The sequence below is a fragment of the Anoplopoma fimbria genome, chromosome 22 (genome assembly GCF_027596085.1).
Source record: "Anoplopoma fimbria isolate UVic2021 breed Golden Eagle Sablefish chromosome 22, Afim_UVic_2022, whole genome shotgun sequence".
NCBI lineage: Eukaryota > Metazoa > Chordata > Actinopteri > Perciformes > Anoplopomatidae > Anoplopoma > Anoplopoma fimbria.
In genome coordinates, this window is record NC_072470.1 from 4,246,330 (window position 1) to 4,268,181 (window position 21,852).

General features: G+C 39.6%; 1 protein-coding gene across 1 annotated transcript in view; it reads left to right on the forward strand.

Annotated features, from left to right (window-relative positions):
- LOC129112011 (protein FAM184A-like) overlaps window positions 1-16,833 on the forward strand; it is a 32,485-nt gene extending 15,652 nt beyond the window's left edge. Inside the window, exons 11-25 of the mRNA XM_054624183.1 lie at window positions 2,883-3,005; window positions 3,192-3,353; window positions 5,573-5,694; window positions 6,009-6,159; window positions 9,211-9,325; window positions 9,486-9,583; window positions 11,272-11,425; window positions 11,920-12,047; window positions 12,153-12,337; window positions 13,037-13,183; window positions 13,311-13,428; window positions 13,844-13,948; window positions 15,100-15,180; window positions 15,271-15,401; window positions 16,719-16,833. Of these exons, the coding sequence (XP_054480158.1) occupies window positions 2,883-3,005; window positions 3,192-3,353; window positions 5,573-5,694; window positions 6,009-6,159; window positions 9,211-9,325; window positions 9,486-9,583; window positions 11,272-11,425; window positions 11,920-12,047; window positions 12,153-12,337; window positions 13,037-13,183; window positions 13,311-13,428; window positions 13,844-13,948; window positions 15,100-15,180; window positions 15,271-15,401; window positions 16,719-16,833 (1,935 nt within the window). The remainder of the gene's footprint in view (window positions 1-2,882; window positions 3,006-3,191; window positions 3,354-5,572; window positions 5,695-6,008; window positions 6,160-9,210; window positions 9,326-9,485; window positions 9,584-11,271; window positions 11,426-11,919; window positions 12,048-12,152; window positions 12,338-13,036; window positions 13,184-13,310; window positions 13,429-13,843; window positions 13,949-15,099; window positions 15,181-15,270; window positions 15,402-16,718) is intronic.
- The last annotated feature ends 5,019 nt before the right edge of the window (window positions 16,834-21,852 follow it).

Below are 21,852 nucleotides of genomic sequence, written 5' to 3' on the forward strand. Positions count from 1 at the left end.
GAGTCGCACGGTGATGGTAGTGGAGTGGTTGTCGTTTTCTGATTGGTCAGCACTATTTTTATTTTTCCCCATAGAATGGTAGGAGAGGAGGGGAAAACTCGTTTGTCTCCCGCTCGCAGCCCTCACAGCACATTACACCCAATTTATTCACGCTCACATGGCTCCACCTGCATTCAGCGACCATTAGGAATCCCATTCATGCCGGAGCGTGTTGACATCCAGTGGAAGTGATTTGGCTCAGAGGCACGAAGGCGACATGATGTATCACAACCACAGAGTGACTCCCAGCATTGTGCCTCAAAAAGACTTTTCCTTCAACATTACAGCTTATTTTCCGCCTCTGAAATGATTACACAGTTTTAAATATTTTTTGAGCTCATGTTCTCCCCCTGTCTCTTCCTATATCTGTCCTCTTTCATAACATTTCCTTCTCTTTCTCTTTCCTTTTTTTTTTTTACCCTCTCTTGAGCTCATACTTCCAATGCTGTTTGAAGCTGTCTGCTAATTGGTTGATTTTCATTGACATTAAATCCTGCCTCCAAGCCAAGCGAGAGATTGGTGTGTGAGCATGTGGGTGTGTGTTTATAGATTCCCTAAAAATTCAGGATGGAGAGAGGGGCAATGATGAAAAGGAAATATTATGTAAGCCGGAGCGATGCGACGCCTCGTCATCTTTAGATTAATGTCTGTCTGTTTTTGTAGAAAGGAATATTAGAGAGGGTGCAGGAGGACAGAGAGGGAGACACTGAGATGGAAAGAGAAGACAGAAATGTAATTTTTAAAACAGTGAATTTTATCTTCATCTTTTCTAACTTTTATGTCTGTCAGCAAGATATTAACGAGGTTCTAAACCGAGGCAATAAAATGACTAATTCTACAAATTGCTTGTTCTGTATTAATTTATAATTCACCACAATCTGCTTAAAGCAATTTGAGACGGCAGCAGAATCGAGGCTTCGCAGTCGTATCTCTAATCTCCCTGCCGCCGAGTGTTCTTCTCTAGATGTTAGTTCATTGATTAATTAAATCATCTGATAGGTTTGTTAAAAGATAGAGTTAACTATGACACAGTAAACTGTCTTGTCTTTAACTGTTGTCAGGATTCTGCTGGTTGTTTGCTGTTCATTTCTATAAACAGAATGAATGCAGAAATCTGGAGGAAACGTGACAAGAGTTTGGTTCTGGTTTCAGTTTGTAGGTTATGACTACGGATGCTAAAAACAATTACTTTTTATGATCGTTTAATCAGCTGAATCTGATTATTTCCCCAGTTAATTGTTTCATTTATAAAACATCAGAATTCCTAGATTTGAAGGCGACGTCATCAAATGTCTTTTATTAGTTTGACCAACAGTCTAAAGCCCAAAGATATTTAATTTACTATAATGTGAACAAGGAAAACTGATACATTTGAGAAGCGTGGGGCCACCGAATATTTGCATTTAAAACAATAAGCTGATCATCAAAATATCTGCTGATTAAACTATTTATCGTTGCAGCTTTTGTTAAAACCACCTACATGTAATTCTCTCTCTTTTTCCCACAGGGGACATGACGACGCTCTATTTTTAATATAATTGAAATCCTTGTTCTGTATAACCTTATTTTATTCATGGTATATAGTTTAATCTTGTTTCTATCTGTGTTTTTTTTTGTGGGTCTTTATTCTCCTTGTTTTTAATGGATGAATAAATTGAACCTTGAACCTTTTGTGGAAGGCTTAAGGGAACATACAGGCACATCTACTGTAATTGGGTTAAAGAAAGAGGATGTGGATTACTGGTGGGCTCCCATGAGGATAAGATAAGACGGCCGGGTGCTTTATAGTTCCATCACGTCGTATGGGAAGGAAAGCAGAGCACAGGAAGATTCTCACGGTTAAAACTTGCATGTTTATACCCATTAGACAACTCAATGTGGTGAATAATGATTTTAATTACACAATGAAGCAATGCTTTTCTATTAGGAGCTTGCAATATGGATTAAATGTATTCATTTTTACACTATATTGATTGCAAACTTTCTAAAATCAGATGGGAATGTTTCTTTTTGGCTCATTTAATGAATGTAATATCATAATGAGACCTGTAGTTAAAGGGAAAGCTATTGCAGTATGAGCAGTTTAGAAAATATATAACAATGGACCCACTGTATATATCGTTATTTTTAGCAGCTCTACTAGTATTGATCTACCGTTGCATCATAATCAGAGTTCAGATTAGTTGTGCATTCACTGAAATTAGCATTACTTCAACAGATGTTTGGCGTATAAAGGGAAACATTTGAAATCACTGTGAAATTTCACCAGAAATCTGTCTCTAAGGATATTATTGTGCTGTTTATTCAGCAACTGCTACAATAAGACCCAAAATAAAACACTCAGTGGATGAATAAATAGCTAAGGCAAACCAAGAAGTGGAAGAAAAATTGAGCGTTTCATAAAGAGACATTCATCGAGGCCCGGAGAGGATTTGGTGCTGTGGTTTGAAGGATTATAGAAACCCTTTGGTTGGTTGGTTGGATGAGATGGCCTTTTAAGTTTAAAATGACAACTCACGTGTCCCTCCTTCATTCAGTGGCCGTGCTTCACACTCAACAACTGCCACAACTCCACATTACGGCACCAATGGGATTTGCGGTGGCTTCTTAACTCCCTTCCTTTTTGTAGAGATTATACTTTCAGATGGAAAACTGCAGGAATGAAAAGAAAGAGCGGCCAGGCCTGCATAGTAAACAGAAGCATAAATAATTTGTCTTTTAAAGTATTTAGATTGGTTTTTTTAATCAGTGATATATGAAGATAAAGTTTCCTGTTCTTCTCATCCATCTCAGCATCCTCTTTCTTTTTCCTCCTTTGTCTTTCTCTTCCTCCTTCTCTCCAGAAAATGAGTCAGGAGTTTGAGATCAAGCGTCTGTCGCTGGAGGACCAGCGAGATCGCCTTCAGCAGCAACTCGACAACCTGAAAGAGGAGCTGTCGGCCAAGCTGAATATGGCCAATCAGGAGGTGAGAAAATAATAACGGAATGTTTAAAATGTTTTGAAGTGTGTATGAAGTTTTGCTGTACCTCATACAAGCCCACTTCAAAACATCCAAACTATCCCTTTAAGTCAGTTCTACTCTGAGTCCTAAAACCTAACCGATCTTCTGATGATGAAGACGATGTCATGACTTCTCTGTGGATCTCTTCAGGTGTCCCACCTCCAGGAGCTGGTGAGGGAGGGTGAGCAGAACATGGGTTCAGCTCAGACGCAGATCAGCTGTCTGAGGGAAACGCAGGAGAAACTCAAGATTGAACTCGACGCCACTAGAGCCCGAGTCCGAGAGACCAGCAACCTGCTGACTGACCTACAGGTGAGGCAAATCCAGAGGATTGAACCAAGAGGATTTAGAGGTTACAGAGCCATAAATTCCTGGTACGTTTTCTGGAAATAACTAAATAATTTGTCCTTAATTATAGGGAAATATGAATTTTCGTTCACCCCCTGGAAAGATTCATGAATGTTTTATTTATTATTGAAAACTCTATCCTCCATATAAGTGAAGCTCTAAGATTGCCTCTAGACAAATTTCCCATTCAGCATGTTCAGCTGAAAGGCTATCTAGGTTAACTCTAACAATTATCTGCAATAAATTAATTGTAAGCGCATCAATTGAACTCTGCTTAACCTATAATTAGCAGTAAATACAATCATCAATCTTGAGTCAGTAATTGTGACAGTAAGTCTATCAAATACTCATTCTGATTTCAGCTGGTCAGGAGGAACAAACCAAAGTACATGAGGTTAAGTGACGGTTTTGCAGAAAATCTAAGTTAAATTGGATCCACCAAAGTTTCAACGAGATAAAGAGGTAGTGAGAAAGAAAGGAAGGAAGGAGGGAGAGAGGAAGGACATTCTGAACGCAGGAAATGGGATTTAACTGAAACATAAGTGCAGCACTAAAGGCCAGCTGTGAGATAATGATGATGAGGCTATTTTGGGTTGAGTGGTCCTGTGTTTGAAAAGAGAGACGAGAGAGACGGGAAGATTATGTGTGTGACTGTTAGAGGGAGACGGGGAAAGAGACTGGTCGTTGTTTAGCCATATTATTATTATTAGCAATATTACTAATTAAGGATGATTTTGGCAGTTGTTGGGAAAATGTAAATGAATTGAATGCAGCAAAGACAACAAAACAAACATGCACAAAGATGAAGTTAAAATATTTCGTAAAAAGGTCACAGCTGGAAGAAATTCACACATGAAATCAGTGAATACAGGATGCCCAATGAAAGAGGGGTAATAAAAGAGACAGAGGAGGACAGAGGCACTGAATGAGGAGTGATAATTAGAGCCAGGGCCGGGGTTTCTATAAAAAGAGAGGATTTGGACGGTAAAAAAAAAGAAGGAGCACAGGATTGTATCTGGTGTTCACACTGAGCTCATTGCAGGAGAGACGAGCGCTGAGCCAGCTGAGCCCGGCTTCACCGTGAAAGTAGACCAGCTGTTGTTTAGCAGGAACCCTTGAGTAGCTGATTACTTTTATAAAAACGACCCAAAAAGTTCCGATAAACTTTTGTCAATTCAGCGTATGAAATTGCGGTGTCTATTTTGTGCAAATTGGACCCAACACTGATTGTTAGAAGAGTGTTTATTCAATAAAATAGACGACCGATGTATCTCAGAGAACATATTTCGGTTCACTGAAATGGAAAATGTCTTCTTGAACATCATTTCTGGGATCCTAAACACTGTGCCTCGAAGCTGAACAGACAAGCTTTTTGGTCTTTTAATGAACTCATCAGCAGTTAAACCCTGCAGCCTCTTCAGCGGCAGGAAACGGCTGACCTGGTGAAGTTAGTCTCTGCCTGGGAACCAGCGCATTAAAGATGCCCTGTAGCGGTGGCATTATGAATAGATGTGGAGGTGGGCATTGTGACTCATCCAACGCTCAGCTGTTGAAATGCTGCATCGGGTCAGATATAACAATTGGAGAAGATTTGCTTACTTTTAGTAGCTTCACATTGTTATTGTTAAAGATTCAGCACATTTCACCGAGTGTCCAAACTCTTTATTGGAGCAGGGATTGAAACAGGCATTTTAAGTACATACAGTGTGAAAGTGCATCAAAAATAGTATAAAACTTATTTATTTTGGGCCTTTGACTTGAAAAAGAAATAACAAAGTTTATCCTGAGACAATGACACATTTAAGTCCTGATCACAAACAATCTTATTTGTGATATTTTTTAATTTTATTACTTATTTGAATTACATAAGAATAAAATCTTATGGATAACAACATTACAAAAAATAAATGCAAGCACAATTTATTATCTTGAGAAAAGATGGAAGCTATGAAACTTGCCTAAAAATATATTAGAAAATCTGGCCATTTGTAGTGCAGTTTATTACCTAGGAGAAATAAATATAATACAAAGAGTGTTTGGTCCTAAAGGGTTTAATCAGATGACCTTCCAACAAGCAGTTATTGAATGGGGAGGAAGGCAGGCACGATAACAAAACAAATAGACTGGAAAACGCGTCTAAAAGAGTATTAAAATGAAATCTGTGCACCTGTTTGTGTTTGCAGGAGGAGATTGAGACCCAGAGACAGCAGCATGATGCCAGAGTGATGTCCATCAGAACAGAAGAGAAACAGAAGATGGACAAGATGGCCGATGACTTGGATCAGAAATGGAGAGATGCGCTGCGGTAAAAAAAACAAAAAAAAACAGTCCTCATATGTGTTACACTCTCTGTCGGCCTGTCAGTCTCACTTTCTCCTGTTTTGCTCGTCCCATTTGTTCCCTCATTCATCTCTGTCATCTCTCGCCCACTCTGCCTCACAATCACACTTGTTATTAGCATAACAAGTCGACTCATGGGTATTTATAAGAACGCAATGGAGATGAACACAATCGGAAGCAAGTTTAAAGAGGCGGAGGATATCAACAGATATAGCGGGAAAAAATTATCCAAAATGGGCATAAATACAATAAAATCTCATTACTCCCCTCTCTCTGTAGGGAGGAGGTGCGTTTGCTGAAGGAGGAGCTGACCGAGGAGTACGAAGCGGACAAACAGGCGGCGCAGAATCAGCTCTCCCAGCAGAAGGAACTGGAGATGATGGCGGCAAGAGAGGGCTGGCAGAGGAAGGTGGAAGACCTGCTGGAACAGGTAACACACATGTACTTATACTGCATAAAGACACAACAGAAGGAGGCCTCACACGCCTGGCATCGTGCAGGTGCTCCGTCTGTTACGTGCACATGCATGCAGATATTCTTTGTGTGTGATGATAGTGGTTTTCATTCAGCGTTTACTGCAGGAGTTCTGTATTTTATTGAGAAAAGAAGCCACCGAGCAGTCCCATTTAAATCAATCCAACTATCTATTTTTGTCTTTGAGAGAAATAGACACACCCAAACCCCTGACCTTTAACCCCCACACACGCTTTGGGAATCACTTTGATTGACCGCTCCACTCGATGTTAAGGCCCGGAGCAAAAAAAGTGTCTGTCCGAGGAGATAGGACTCCGTCTCAGACACTCTCACAGGATTTGCATCCTCTGACTGATGCCGTAAACAAACCCCTCCTCTGCTTTACCATTCACAATATTCTCACAACCACAATGAATCGCCCTGAAAAGACGAAAGGATTTCACTTCTCTTCTTGTTCTATTTTTGTCCAGTTTCTCTGTTCATCGCCAAGAGCCATGCAGAATGGGAAAAGAAAAGCTTCTGTTTTTTAATTAGTTCCCCCTAAAGCCCGATATCTCTCCTCATACACGTATATATGTAAGCTGTACATACACATGCATAGCGTTTTATACATAGACACACTGAAGAAGAAGATCAAAAGTCAAGTTCTCATAGCTGCATTTGCTGGAGAATCTCTCTAATGGGAGTGAAAGTGGAAATTAGCAGAGGCTGCTCAGGTCTGAATTAAATTTCTGTAGCAACAGAGAGAAATCATTTGAGGCTGGTTTCAAAGCTCAGGCGCTTGTCTACTTATCCTCATGTACCCGTCCGTGCTGAGCATACTGCCTCTGGGTAAATTCAGAGCTCAGCTGAGTCACAACTGAAAAACCAGAAAGAGGCTCGTCACGATTTTGCCAAGACGCCGGTGGCCTCAGATAAACATTTTGTGACAAGCTGGAGCGCTCAGATACGTAACAGAAGAAGCTCACGGCGAAAAAAATCCAAAATATAAAGAAACGGTCTGATTTTGTAGAAAAATCCTCTTGTTCATCTGATTAAAATATGTTATTCTATATATATATATAAATGTAGATGCATCTTTGATTTGGAGGAAAAGCCCATGTAGCTCTGTGATTGATCTTGCCACGGTATTGGATGGCAGATTATGTTCTTAAAATCTTTAAATGATCATCATTTGGTCTGAAAAAATGTCAGAAACTAGAAAAATATTTGAGCTCTAGCTATGTTAATAACATGTTGAAGAAGGTAGGCCCTTTATATTAAGTAAGAATATCGTGCGTATATCTGAATTTGTTGCATTTTCTTTGGTAACTGTGTAATTGTGTTTCACAGTTCAAAACGCTGCATTTTAAAGTGATCATGCAGAGCGGCTGAAAATAAACATCAAACAATGTCACAGACCAAATACCTAAGGAGCTTACACACTCTTTGTGTTTGAGTGTGTGTGTGTCTGTGTCTGTTATGTTTGTGTGTGTGTGTGTTTCGTCTCATCAAAGGGCTTTGGTGAATCGTGCTTTTTAATTTTGGCTACATGAAGGCACAGCCGTATGAGTTGTAGTGCTAGAATCATTAAATACATTTCTCCTTTATACTACACACATCATTTTATAATATGCATCCTCAGCTGCAGGCTCATGCATACACACATCTTGTACCTCGACACGAGACTGTGCAGGAAACGACAAAGACTCACAGGTGTAACTGTAGTGATCTTCACTGTTGACTTGACCTACTTTCACCGTCACACGCCGCTTCACGTGTAAAGCGTCAAGCAGCTCGGTGACTCTTCACACACGAGCCCTGATTGAAACTACCGGCCGTCAAAGTGACAACTGAGAGTCTCTCGTATGACGGATGACTTCTCAACTCTATCAAAATACTTCATAGAGGGATTGCTCATGTATTCTCAGAAAGTCTGAATCTGTTATTAAGAATCAAATGAATCCATTCTTTTAGATAAAATGAGGCATCTCATGGTCGTCAAACCAAACTTCAGCCTCCAGCATTCGATCGACCCACCATGGCGTCCACACGTTTAATTTAAGTGGAGGACAAAATTATTTACTGGATATATTAAGTAAAGTGTTGTTTAGTGTGTGTGGGTGGATGTGCCATCGTTATCTATAATGACTTCTTTTTCATTAAGATATTTTCATTAAAAGGTTCAAGCCCCAGGCAGTGCGTGCGTGTATGCATGCGCGAGAGTGTGTTTAATGAAAACTTCAGATTGTTTTAAGGTTTTTCCCGGAATTCTTCTGTAAATGTAAAAAATAATCCATTTTAGCAGACATATGGTGGACACAGGAAGGGAGGATTCTCTGCACAGGTCATCCGTCCGACTTTTTAAATCCAGATCCAGTGTTGAACCCGACACACTTCATCCTCATCCTCTCATTTTAAATCCATCTTACCTTGCAGTCACTAACGTAGTACTCCTACGGCACTAAATCCATCTGGGGATTTAGCAGCAGGCGGTTTGGGGAAGAGTGGCGTGTGGAGGACCAGAGCTGTCAGTCTGGCCCCTAATAGTCTCCAATATCTCCTCAAAACAAGACTGTTTTGTGCTGTGATAGTTGGCGTTTGTGTTAGTTGGTTCTGTGTGCTGTCACTCGTTGTCGGTGCATTGACACGAGCGGCGAAATCTCCGGCTGCAGCTCTCAGTGTTTGGCTCATACCCATGTGTCAATAACAACACCAGTGAGAAGTTGTTAGGAAAAAATCTAAACAATCTGTAGAAAAATATTTTCATACGAGGATCAAAGAATGAAAGACGAAGGAGGAAACAGACAGATGTTTTGAATGTTGAACCGATTAAACGTTTTCCATATTTGCTCAAAAGAAGAAATGTAATGTGTCATTGCTGCAGAGAAACAAAACTGAAAAGACTGTTTTTATTTTAGCACATCGACCTGTCCATATGACAGATGAGTGTTTTGCCCTTCAGTATGAACATCACCAACTATATATGCTTCCCTTTGTGTGTTTCTTTCCTCTTTTCTCTGTCCAGATCTCTCTATTGAAACAGTCTCTGGAGCTGCAGTTGTCTCAGTCCCAGTCGGCCCTCCAGCAGCTGCAGTCTCAGTTTAACCAGGAGAGGGAGCTGCTGAGCCAACAGCTGAAAGGTAAGCCCCTACCTCTCCGCTCCAAGGGGGGTAAATGCAGCCACAAGCTGGCCCGCAACATGCGATCTCACCATGAAGTTACATTCCTTAAGGTTTTCATGAAACACATCGTCAAGTCATCTGTCTGTCTTGTTGTTTGTGTCTCTGTGTGTGTTTGCAGAGATGCAGAGAGAACATCAGAGGCGGGAGCATCGATTACAGGAGGCCCACTGCTGTGCCCTGAGCACCATGGAGGAGGCCAGGCAGCACCAGATAAGGGTATGGATTCACACACACACACACACACACACACACACACACACACACACACACACACACACACACACACACATTAAATATGTGTGTATTCTTTTATGCAGATGTGCATACTTGTACTTTTTTCTTCTGGCAGATTTAGTTAAAAATACACTCATATATATATGTACCTGTTATGATGCCGTTCACCCAGTAAAATGTGCTTTTCAGTAGAAAAATGTGCTGCTGCTCTACCATTTTTCCCCCCTGTGTTCTCCTCTGAAGTCTGTGATCAGCAGAAGTCCTTGAAATAATGTTTCTGCTGCAAGATGAGAGCCTCAGTATGTTAATTTCATCTAGATTTGTTGTGATTCTCATCTCACAACATAATCCTGAATTTATACAGTTTGGAGAGTGCAATAGTCAGCGTTGCAATTTAGACTTCTGTTTTTTCCAATTTAGTCTGCAGCACACTAATTATTTCTTAATGTGGAGAAGTAGTACTAGTAGAATGTGAGTGATGATCTGCAAATCTACCAACACAAAACACAAATAGACTAAACAGACTAAGTAGAGGGGGAAAAAGGTGTTCTAGTTGTTCTAATGTTATTCGTTTTAATATAATTCTTCTTTTATTCTTGCTGTAGAGTAAACTGGAGGTGAAAGATTCATAAATCAATTAAATCAGCTGAGAAAGCCACTTTAGTTTCACCTGTGTACTCGTTAGATGATGAATGAAAATGAGCCGTCGTGGTAATAGCTTCCTGTTGACTCAATGGTTGAAGCTCAGATATAATTATATTGGGAGGTTTGATGATTTTTCTAACTGCCTCATTGAACAAAATGATGATAGCACTGAGGTGATGTGTCAGGTACCTTTTTAATGTTGATGATGTCATGGGTCACATAATGCACCTTTATGGAAATGAGGCTGTTCAGTGGGTGTGATTTCATGACCACTAAACTAAATAAGGCATATTTTTGCTGCTTCAGAAGAAAATCATGAATAATGCTTCTCTGAAAAAAAGAAGTAATCTAAAACTTGAGGTCATAGTTGACCCTCTACTGATTATATGGTACATTAAGGGTGTTTAGTGGGTTGAGCATCTATAATTTACATGTCTTTTTCATGTAGTTTACATGACTTATGACTTTTCTCCTGCTGGTGCATTCAAAGACTCTCTGACACCAGAGACTTTAGAGTAGGTCACAAAACAAAAGTTTTCTATGGAAGAAATCACAATTACATTCTTCATACTAATTTTCCTGCAAGAAATCTCAATATTCTTCCAATGATTTAATACTTAGTTTTGTTAGTACCATGGTGGAGCTGAACCAGAATCAACTTTTGTAATGTTTCCATTATCCAGCGCATCGAGGGATAAATAGTGTCCAACAGCACGCTCAAAATAGAAGCGGATTAAGTCTGTACACTGACTGTCTGGACTGTAATTAATTGTCATTCATTCATTTTCACTGAGTGACCTGATGAGAGTTTGTGCATAATTGGGACACAGCTACAGTGTTCATTCTTGGTCATTGTTTGTCTTCTGGGTTTAATTTTCCGACAACATGGCTTCATAAATGCAATGATTTATTTCAGCCAACTCTCAAAATCCACATATATTATAATTAAAAATCTCTCCACATGGAAAAATGTTTATTTTATGCAATTTAATATATTGTCTCGATGCTTTCCTGTCCTCCGCCAGGCCCTGGAGGAGCGTCTGAAGCAGGAGCAGAGGGAGGAGGTGCACGCTCTGAAGGAGGCCCACAGGAGGACCTTTGACATCCTGAGACAGCAGTCGGACCAGGAGCTGCAGACGCTGCGATTTGAGCTGGAGGACGAGGGGAAAGCAAAGCTGGGTAAATGATCATTCACACAAATGTAATTGCTGTAGATGTTTCCACCCGCTGTGTTTATGTCTCTACCTGCTGCGTTGATGCCTATTCCCCTCAGTGATCTTGATGTGATGCAAACCTCTGTTAGCAAAAGACTCATTGAGAAACTATAATGGGATTAAATCAGCAGAAAAACGAATCGCCATGAGAATGACAATATTTTTTTGCAGAACAAATTAACAATAGATTTGCTGTTGATCTGTAAACAGGTACAAGTAATCAGAACAGAAGTTAATGTTGAAATATGGGACATAAAGAGACAACGTGCATTACAAATAATTGCCCCTGATATTAAGATGATTTTAGATTAAATCCTTCAAAATAAGAAATTTAAAAGGAACTCGGATGATGAAAAGCTCCACTATTGGTGGAAAGGATGATACATTTGTACTCACAGTCATTTGGTTTTTATCATATTTCCTCTCAAAGTGATGATGTTTCTACTCTCTGTCCAACAGCTTCTCTTCGTGCAGAGCTGAACCACCTCCATGCTGCATCCATAGAGCATCTAAAGCAGCTCCACCATAAAGACAGCGCTTCCGCCAAACGAGATCTAGAGAACGCGATGGAGCACAGCCACCAGCAGGTAACTGTCTGTTTTATTTTTTGTTTAATTTAATTTATGTGAGCTGGTTAACATCTTCTGACTCACTCTCTTTGCTTTTCTCTGTATTTGATGTATTTCTTCCAGGAGCAGGAGCTCCTTGCTCGTATCTCAGACCTGCAATCAGAGCTGTGTTCCCGTAGCAACCGCATCACCGACCTGGACCACGAGATACACTCTCTGAACGAGACCATCGACACTCTGACCAGAGAGCTGGAGATAAAGGGCAAAGAGGTGCTGCGGGTTCGCAGTGAAGCTAACCATCAGATAAGGTAGCTAACAGACCCACTTAATGTTCCAAACTATTGGAATAACCATCCAAATGTTATTTAATATCTCAGAATGTTGACTCTTTTTGTCAATTTAATTAATAACTCATCATTTTGCCTTATTGTATCATTATTTTTTCTCTCATATCTCATAATTATCGGCTCATACCTAGTACTGATCTGATTCCAGTGTTTAATTAATAAGCTAAACAGTGCACAGAAATATGTAGATGCGTTTGAGACTCCTCAGCTCTGATTTCTTCGAGTTTGGTGCATTCTTGCAAATGTCAGCAGGAGCACTAAAAGGAGGCAGAGGAACTTCATTATTCCAAAGATTAGCTGTCTCATGTACTTCTTTTAGTACATGATGAGCAAATATGCAATTACTACTATACTACTTATTACTTCTTTCCTCAGTAGCCATGGATACCTTCTCATTTTAGCTTTGCAAGACTTACATTTCCTGTTCCAGCTCTGCTCTCTAGTTTGCAGCTGCACATCTTGTCGTCTTCCTCTGTAATTTAGTAAAAATGTTGCATCAATCTCATCCTCCTGTACCAGGAAATTAAGTGTGTTTGTGAGAAAAAACCCATGATGTACACATCCACATACACACACAGTGATTACTATGAATGTGAGAACAATAATTGACCTAATGTTACGTTGTGGTTTATATATTAGTTTTGTCCGTCTCTGCTGTAGGGCCCATGAGCAGGACATTTCAAAGAGACATGAGAGGGATCTGGGGGAGATAAGCATAGTCCATCACAGAGAAACACAAATCATGCTGGCTGACTTCAACAAGGCCCAAGAGGTCCTCAAAGACAAGATCACGGCGCTACAGATACTGTGAGTCACAGAGATGAGGGATTACGTCTGTTATGTTGCTCCTCTTTTTCTGTCTCTGCTGGTAGAAATAACTGCTCTCTCCTTGTAATGTTTCTCCTGCTTTTATATATCGTGTTTGTGCGTTCAGGCTGGAGGGCACGGAGGAGAAGCTCAGAAACAGAGAAAGCCGACCAGAAGACCTGCATGTCATCGCAGAGCTCAGAGAGATGGTCTCCGAAAGAGAAGCTCTGGTGAAAAAGCTGGTGGTGAGTAGACCTGTTGGCATCTGGGAAGAAATCTCCTTCTCATCTGTGTTAAGACTCAAATCAGATATCTGACATCCAAATTGTTGCTGGCAGATTTTATCACCTGGAATCTGACAAAGTGATTCCAGTATCAGTGTAAATAAATATATTTCTCAACACAACAAACATTATTTGAGCTATGTATGTAAAAAAAAATAAAAAAAATTGTATTTGACAAATTCTCATTTTCCTTTCATTATGCTACTTTTCCGCACATAACGTAACGATGTCATCACAAGCGTACAACGTGATGACTCAAAAGACAGAAGCCTCAGCTTTCTGCTCCAAAAATCTTGCTATTATGGTAAGCGAACAAGCTGGGATGATTGGGGATTTTTGGATGGATTAACACTTAAAAATGTCGTCTTTTTCACAGGACGACAAGAAGTTCTACCAGCTGGAGTTGGTCAACAGAGAGACGGGCTTCAACAAGGTCTTCAATTCCAGTGCCAACGTCGGAGTGATCAACCCTCTTATCAAGGTGAGCAGTCTAGTTGATGGATGCATTAGTCTTTTCAGACAATCACAGTTTGACATAAATTTTAAAAGTACCTCCACACGGGGCCTAAAAGCACCGAGGCAGCCCCTGCATTCAGTTTGGCCCTGATCCACCTTCTGTAAACAGTTGCCAAATAAAATGATTGATCTTTATTGAAGGTAATAAAGTTCGCAGTCATGATAATTTATCGACATTGTACATTTGCCTGCCTTATATTGAAATTGATCCGCAGCAAAGCCACACAGTGAGGGAAAAGAGTGTTTTGTCATTGCACTTTAATCACCTTAAACACGAAGAGAGGATCCTTGTGATTGATTTTATTTGTTATTTTAATTATATTTCACTCTCTCCTATTTATTGAGCACTATGAGTCACCAAAGCACAAAACCATCCCATTCCAAACAGCCTCACATCAAGGTCGTCGTCGTAAAGACTTCTTCTCCGTGCACAAAGCTGTCACACCGTTCTGTTCAATCCCAGGAGTCATTCGGAAACAATGATGCTTGATTTCAGCCTCGTAACAACATCGGTCCTCTCCTTCTTTGCCTTCCCTCCTCCTCATGCTGTTGTTGCTCACTGCAGGTTTATTCCTATTAGATAACATACACATCCCGTGTGCAGGATTAGAACATTGTCTGAATCACGCTGTGCAACACGATGACCCCGTTGATGGTTAAAGGTCAGGTGTGTCCAACTTTGGATTTCTCTACATGTTGAAGCGGTGTGCATGGGGCTGTAGTAAGAGCGATACTTTGCATGATGGCTTCTCTCTTTTAGCCTTTCCAAAAGTGTAAGACCTGGATAAAACTGTGTTTATCTGCATCCAAGCTGCAGTAGTTAGCATGTCCAGCTAACTAGCTTACTACCTACGGTGGAAACCAACGTTGCTTCCGGGCCAAGGAGCATGTTGTTAGCTAACTATGCAGGGCTACAGGTTGCATAGTCAAAGGTCAAAGGTCAAAGCCGGTCCTGGATGCTAGTTTACATGTCCTGCTCTTTATTGGATCACATTTGCTACGAAATGAATGCATTCCTGTAACACCATCATCAGCATCATCTTCTCCAAACCCCGCCTTTCGATGTGTACCTGTAGTTAAAAACAGGCTAAGCCAATCAGATCATTGTTTTCCTAGCCATTCAGCTCCCTGATCCGTCAGCCCCCCCCCATTATGAGTCATGAAGGAGAGGAAGAGGAGGGACGGGAGATGGAGGAGGTAGGACTTGTCACCCCCCCCTCCAGAGGTCCCTCCCCAGACTCAGAAAAAGCTGTGCCGCTGTTCAGCCGTCTTCCTCTTTCTCCTCAGCATCCTCCTCCTCCTCCTTATCCTTCTTCTCCTCATCCTACACATCATCCCATGCCAAGCCTTGCTCTTCCTCATGCTCCTCATCCTCAGGAAGCCCTGGTGCAGCATCAGGGCCCGCAAAGCTTTAGGAGGTGAGAACTGATCTGTCTTGCTGCCACTGCTGCCCTCCGTTCACTTTCAGTTCACCGAATCCAGGGAGTGAGTTACGTGATGTTTGCTGCCCCCACTGTTCGTAAATCTCACCTCACTCCTTAGTTACTCTCCCCTATATCCTCACCCCTCTTCCCCAAACTTGAAGAAGGTCTAATTTTCCTAAAAGACCAAAAAACTGAATAAAAATAGTTATAAACCTGCATTAAAACTATCTGCAGACATTAGTAGATGCATAGCTTTAACGGTTAAATGAGACACTTTTTTTAAATATCTTTTTCTCACCAGACACATGCCACCACATGAAGAAGATACCTTCTACAGTTTGGTGCATACTCTTATGTTACCAAAATGTGCTCAGGGTTTCATGGGAAATCTCTTTATTTCACAGAACGCTGCAGTCTTTCACCATCAGCTCAGGGTCAACAGAGAAATATAATGAAGATATAATCTCTTTTTGATCCATTATGCTTTATCATCTCATTTTCCCTTTTCGTATCATTGAACTATCACACACACACACACACACACACACACACACACACACACACACACACACACACACACACACACACACACACACACACACACACATACATCTGAGACAAAATCTTCTTTGAAATATACTCTGATATAAAAGGGATCCAACCCTGAAACTTTGCACTTACATATCAGTCTCAGTGGGAGTTCAAACTGTGACGCAGAGAAAGAATGAGTGATTTTAAATCACTGCAGTAAATTAGACGTGCAAGTTGTAAAATGTGAAACCATTTAAGATAACGCTTTGGTGCTTTGGTTCTCCCAGAAAAAAGGCAGTGGACACACAGTATAAGAGGAGATGAACGAGGGTTGTTTGCTGCAAGAACTGAATATAAACCATAAGAAATACACAATCTGAACCTTTGTGTGTTAACTAATTTCCAAGGGGAGAAATACTACTTTTTTGTCTGTTTCAATCTTGGAAGAAGAGCCGAAAGTAATAAGAGATTAGAAAAAGGATGGATGAAAGTGCACTAGTTGCTCCAGTGTGTGTGTCAAAGTTTCCTTGCATGTGGAGGAATAACTATCTAAGTATTGTGGACATCACACCAGCCTTCACTTGTTTTTATTTATTAAAGCACTTACTGGATCTATTATGTGCTGGTTTTGCCCACAATCACTTCCCAAATTGATCTCACTCTGCTGTTTCTGATGCTGCCTAACAAACTACCATGCTTGTAAAAAAAAGATGTGTGTGACTTATCTGTATGTTCAGTTTTTCCTCATTTCAACTCACCTGTTTCTCCTCTCTCCCTCAGCCTTCCTGAAGCCAACGCCACGACGCCGTCAGACCTGAGAGTCGTGGAGGCAGCGAAAAGCAAAGAACACGTGGTGAAAGAAGAGGACCTGTACGCCCAGTACTTCACTTTCTGACCGGAGGAAAAAAACAAAAAAAAAATCTGTCAAATAGAATGAGGTAATGGGACAGAGAGCTAAAGTTGGACAGCAATCAAACTGTCGGTTTTGAAAGTCATTTGGGCGACATTAATATCAAACGTCCACTGCTTATCACATCGCTCCCATCAATCACGTGCAGCACTGAGATTCCAGTGTGATTGCAACCTTAGGGCTTCCATACATGGTGAGCACGACGAGTAGTGCTGCTTGTCGGTGCATCATCATGAAAGTGTGCATGGTAGCAGGATATATAAACGCTTTTATACCACCTGCATTTGTGCAAAACGTGACATTTGTATGAGCTCTAAAGTGGCGAGGGATACAGCCATGTATTTCAATTTGATAACTTTAGACCCAAAAGTCAAACTCTAAAATGTAGAATAGATGGAGGTATTGAATTGGTTCCCTTGCAGCTCTTTGATTTACAAATCTTTACCCCAAATTTCAGGACTGATTACGTTGTTGTTCACTGATTAAACTTAACTCTGTAACCTTTAAAGACATACAATCAAGATGAACGCTGTGTTATTAGTCTTAACAAGAGGTAGTAGAAATATTTCACAACTGAAGGATAATTACGATACATTTCAACTATTTCTAGTTTTGATCATCTTTCCTATCAGTATTAATAGCAGCGTTCTCACCAAGGTCATGGTTGAAATATGAGAACATGGTGACATTTCTTAAAAAGAAGTTTGACAGGGAAAGAAAGAAACAAAATTAGGTTGAATAGTAAAATGATTACCGGTGATAACATGTTTTGTCATAACTGATAGAAAATATGGTCAAAACCAACAAATGCAGTTGATCTGAATGATCTTTTAAGACTTTAACAAACATTCTCAAACCTCATACAGAACCCCTAAAGCTCATACTCAGACGTCACAAACAGTGTTGCAGAGAGTATAAAGGGTGACACCAGTAACTGTAGATCAGGAGGAAATGTTTTCAGCTCCATGTAAGATGAGTTTCTCTCCTCTTTTCTTTTTTTTTTTTTTTTGAATACATCAACATGTGTCTTACAAGCTGTAATCTGACTGGAAGTGCTTTGAAAGTTTAGCCAAGAGGACAAAGTGATTTCTGCCTTGATACTCGCCTTCAGTCACTCATGCTGTGTCTCCATGTGTAAATAAATGCACACATTCAAACATGTCTTTGAGGGGGAAAAAGGATGGACCTAGCTGTTGATTCTGGTTGTTTTTTTGGCCTCTACCGTACGATGAGGTACAGTGAACCACATTAACGACACCAGCAAAAAAAAAAAAAAAAAAAAAAAAAGACTAACTTTAGCTTGCTGTCCCAGTGCGTTGACCGTGTACATACAGTTCATGTTTGAAAGTCATTTTCAAACCTCTGAACTAGCTGAGGGGGCGCTTGGTTTACATTCCCAGACACCTCAACAGGCTCGGGAGGGGAAACATCAAGAGGAGGTGAATCAAGCGCCCACTGGTGTTTTTATTATTCCACTATTTATAATGTAACAAGCTACTGTTTTTCTACGGTCTGTTTGAGATGCCGGTGGACAAGAGACACGCAGAGAGAGAGTTCTGTCAGCGGCACGGAGAACTTTTTTTTTTTAATGCCAAGGAGTGTTTAGTTTGACACTTTATTTTATTTTATTTACGAGCTGGGAGCTCATGTCGCTGACTGAAGTCTTCTGCTGTGTGTCTCTGCTGTGGGGCAGGCCATAGAGCATGTGAAAACAGAAACACCCTCATAATGCTGCTGTCACTCACTTGAAATCCTCACATCTCTCTTTTTTTTTTGGTGTACTGTCTGTTTTTTTTTATCTTGACTTGAAGGTTTACATAGTTCTTGTGCTGCGTAATTTTTCACGACCTGAAGGTCCATGAAGTCCATTCAGTAACAATGTACAGTTTAAAAACTGCATGGTCGTCATCAGCCTGAAAGAGGCTGTGTTTATTACTTCTGGAAGAGCGAACAGATGGACATGAGGTCTAAAGAGCGTTTACTTCCTCTCACACTGACACCACCGGGGTGCGTTCAACAACAACACAAACAAATCAAGTCACATTACAGAATCAATCGATGCTCGTCTTCCATATCAGTCAAATGATGATTGGTTCAGGAAGTGTTTTTACTTTAATTGTACTCTAATTTAATTGTTACTCTAATTGTTAATTAGTTCATGGATCACACAATATATCAGATGCACACAAATAAAATAACAAATAATTGAATACATTCCCAACAAATACTAAGAAAAATATATGTCTTTATATCTTTCCCAGAGCCACATTAGAAGTAAGTTTATATATCAATCTTCTAATCTGACTTTGTGATAATATTTTGGCGTATTTTTTCAAATTACCTTTCAAAGTAAAACAATGAAACACTTCCTGAAACCAGTTTATGACATATCTGTATTTGTGTCATACGGGAAAGTATCCTAATATCCAACTCTCCCCCTTATGACATGAACGCAGCATAATGACATTGAAGCTTTAGTTTCGCTGAATGCCATCATTGCTCATACAGCATATTAAATGGTTTAAATGTAAATATTGACCTTTAATGAATACAGACGACGGTATCCTCTCTTGGATGGTAGTCTCGACGCTGAACCGCGGTTGGTTCGTTCCTCCATGCACACTGTGAAAATGATATTTATTAAATTAACGACGCTGATATTTTGACATTTACGCTTCGACATCTGCATCAGACAACGCAGACGTATTTAGTTTCTTATTAGTTCTTTCTTATTAAGACATTTTCTCACAATCACGTCACATTTTACTTCCATTCCTTTTATTCCTCTGCTGATTATTTCACATATTGTCTTCTACGTAAAAACTAAATCAAGAAGCACATTCTACTGTCTGTGGCCTGACAGTGAACGAGCTTTGGCAGCCATTGGTTTCCAGTCATTTAACGTGGTATAAAAATTAACTTACAAGGACTCAAGATAGACATCGCTTTATTGTTAATAGGGGTGATTGTTTTTAACAGGGGGGATGGATTTGGTTTGCTTACACACGTATTGCCACCCGCCTGATGAACAACTCGTTTAGGTCCGTTATATAATTAAGAGAATATTATAGATCCAAAACGAAACGGACAGAAAGGGCAATTACAAATCCAACTGCTACTTCAGCACCATGGACAGCGCTATGGATTTACCAACACACCGCACAGTTAGGCTGCTGATAACTGAGAGAAATGGTCGTAGCCATTGAGCCTAACATCAGTCCGATAAAGGATCAATGACTCAAGCAGGAGACTAGACCAACATATACAACTAAACAACTCCTCTGCCTCGACACTCTTAATTTAAAAAAACAATAAAAGCAGACAAGATGTTCACTGTGATGGATTGCCAAACTTTAAAGTCTCTGTTAATTAGCTTGCAATAATGTAAAACCCTTTCATTCTTGACCTTGGAAATCACAGTTGAGAAAACAATCTCACCACAAGGTCCATTTAGCGGCTGTTCTGGAGCTCTCGATTCTATCACATGATCACATGATCAGCAGAGGGAGTTTGCAGATGAACAAATTTCCACTTCTTAGCACTTTAAGGACTTCTCGTCCATGTTGGTTCATTCTTGATTTTGGGAACAGCAGTTGAGAAAAACAATCTCACCACGAGGTCCATTTAGAAGGTGTTCTGGAGCTTTCTAATCACATGATCTTCACCTGATATGTTGGTAGGAGCTCCAGAACAGCTCCTAAATGGACTTTGTGGTCAGATTGTTTATTATAAACGGATAAAGGTGCAAAACTCTTTAATGAAATAGAATAAAATGAAATATATTTATTTATTTATCTGTTTCTTTTTAAACTGTTCCCATGTCTGTACTGTTTGGTTTGTTATTTATGTATTTTCTCAAAGCCCATTGGTTGATTTAATGCTTTTTGAAATGTTGTAACCTTTCAAAATGAACTGTTTCTCAACACCTGGCAGTGGAAACTTGTGCAATTTGTTTTTTTAACATTAGCATCAGCTGACCATCAATGACCCACTGAAACTGCAACTTATTAAAACATTTATTGTCGGTTTAGTTTAGTTTTTTTTTATGTGAAAGTGATTTGATGTCACCCTTGTGACTTATTATTTAATGATGTCTGTCTTGCCATTTTTGAAGTAAAAAATATATAACAATTATAGCAACAATATTTATTTATATTTGTATAATTTCTGTTGTATGTTATGGAACAGTAAAATAATGATTGTGAGATAAAACCTTCTCTTGTGCTCCTTTTAGTGGTGTGTGTGTGTGTGTGTGTGTGTGTGTGTGTGTGTGTGTGTGTGTGTGTGTGTGTGTGTGTGTGTGTGTGTGTGTGTGTGTGCATGAGGAACTTCCTCAACCTCTTGTTTGCTGCTGTTTTTTGCAGAAACAATATACAATTCATGCACGTTTATTTATGCAAATAGTGCTGAAGATTTCTTAGAAATAGCAGAGAGAACACTATTGTTTATATATAATGACCAAATGAGTCTCATATATGCTGACAAGAATGTAGAAGTTATTGTATTTGGTGGAAAATCATTTCAAAATGTATGACACAAGGTTTGACAGGTAAGGTTAGGTTAGAAACAATATATAAAGCTTTTATATAATATTATAAGCTTGTATCTAAATGCAGTTATATTAGTAAATTAGTCTACAAGATAAAAGGCCCAATAGCTGAAATCTAATCTATATTTTGATGAAAGTGGCATTATGAAATCAAAGTCTCCTGAAATCAATAAATGTGACATTATGAAATAGCCCCTTGAAGTAACCAAATTATTTTTTTATTTTTTTTTTTATTTTTATTTTTATTTTTATTTTTATTTTTATTTTTATTTTTATTTTTATTTTTATTTTCTTGCTTAATTCATTTATTTCAGGATTTATTTCACAGGCAAATTATTATAATTGTAAAACTCGAGCAAAATCCCTCAAAAAATAACCAATCAGAATCCAAGGTAAAGCTAGTTGCTAGGTAAAAAAAAACCCAAACATGTCAGGGAGCTCTGTGGTTGGCGCTT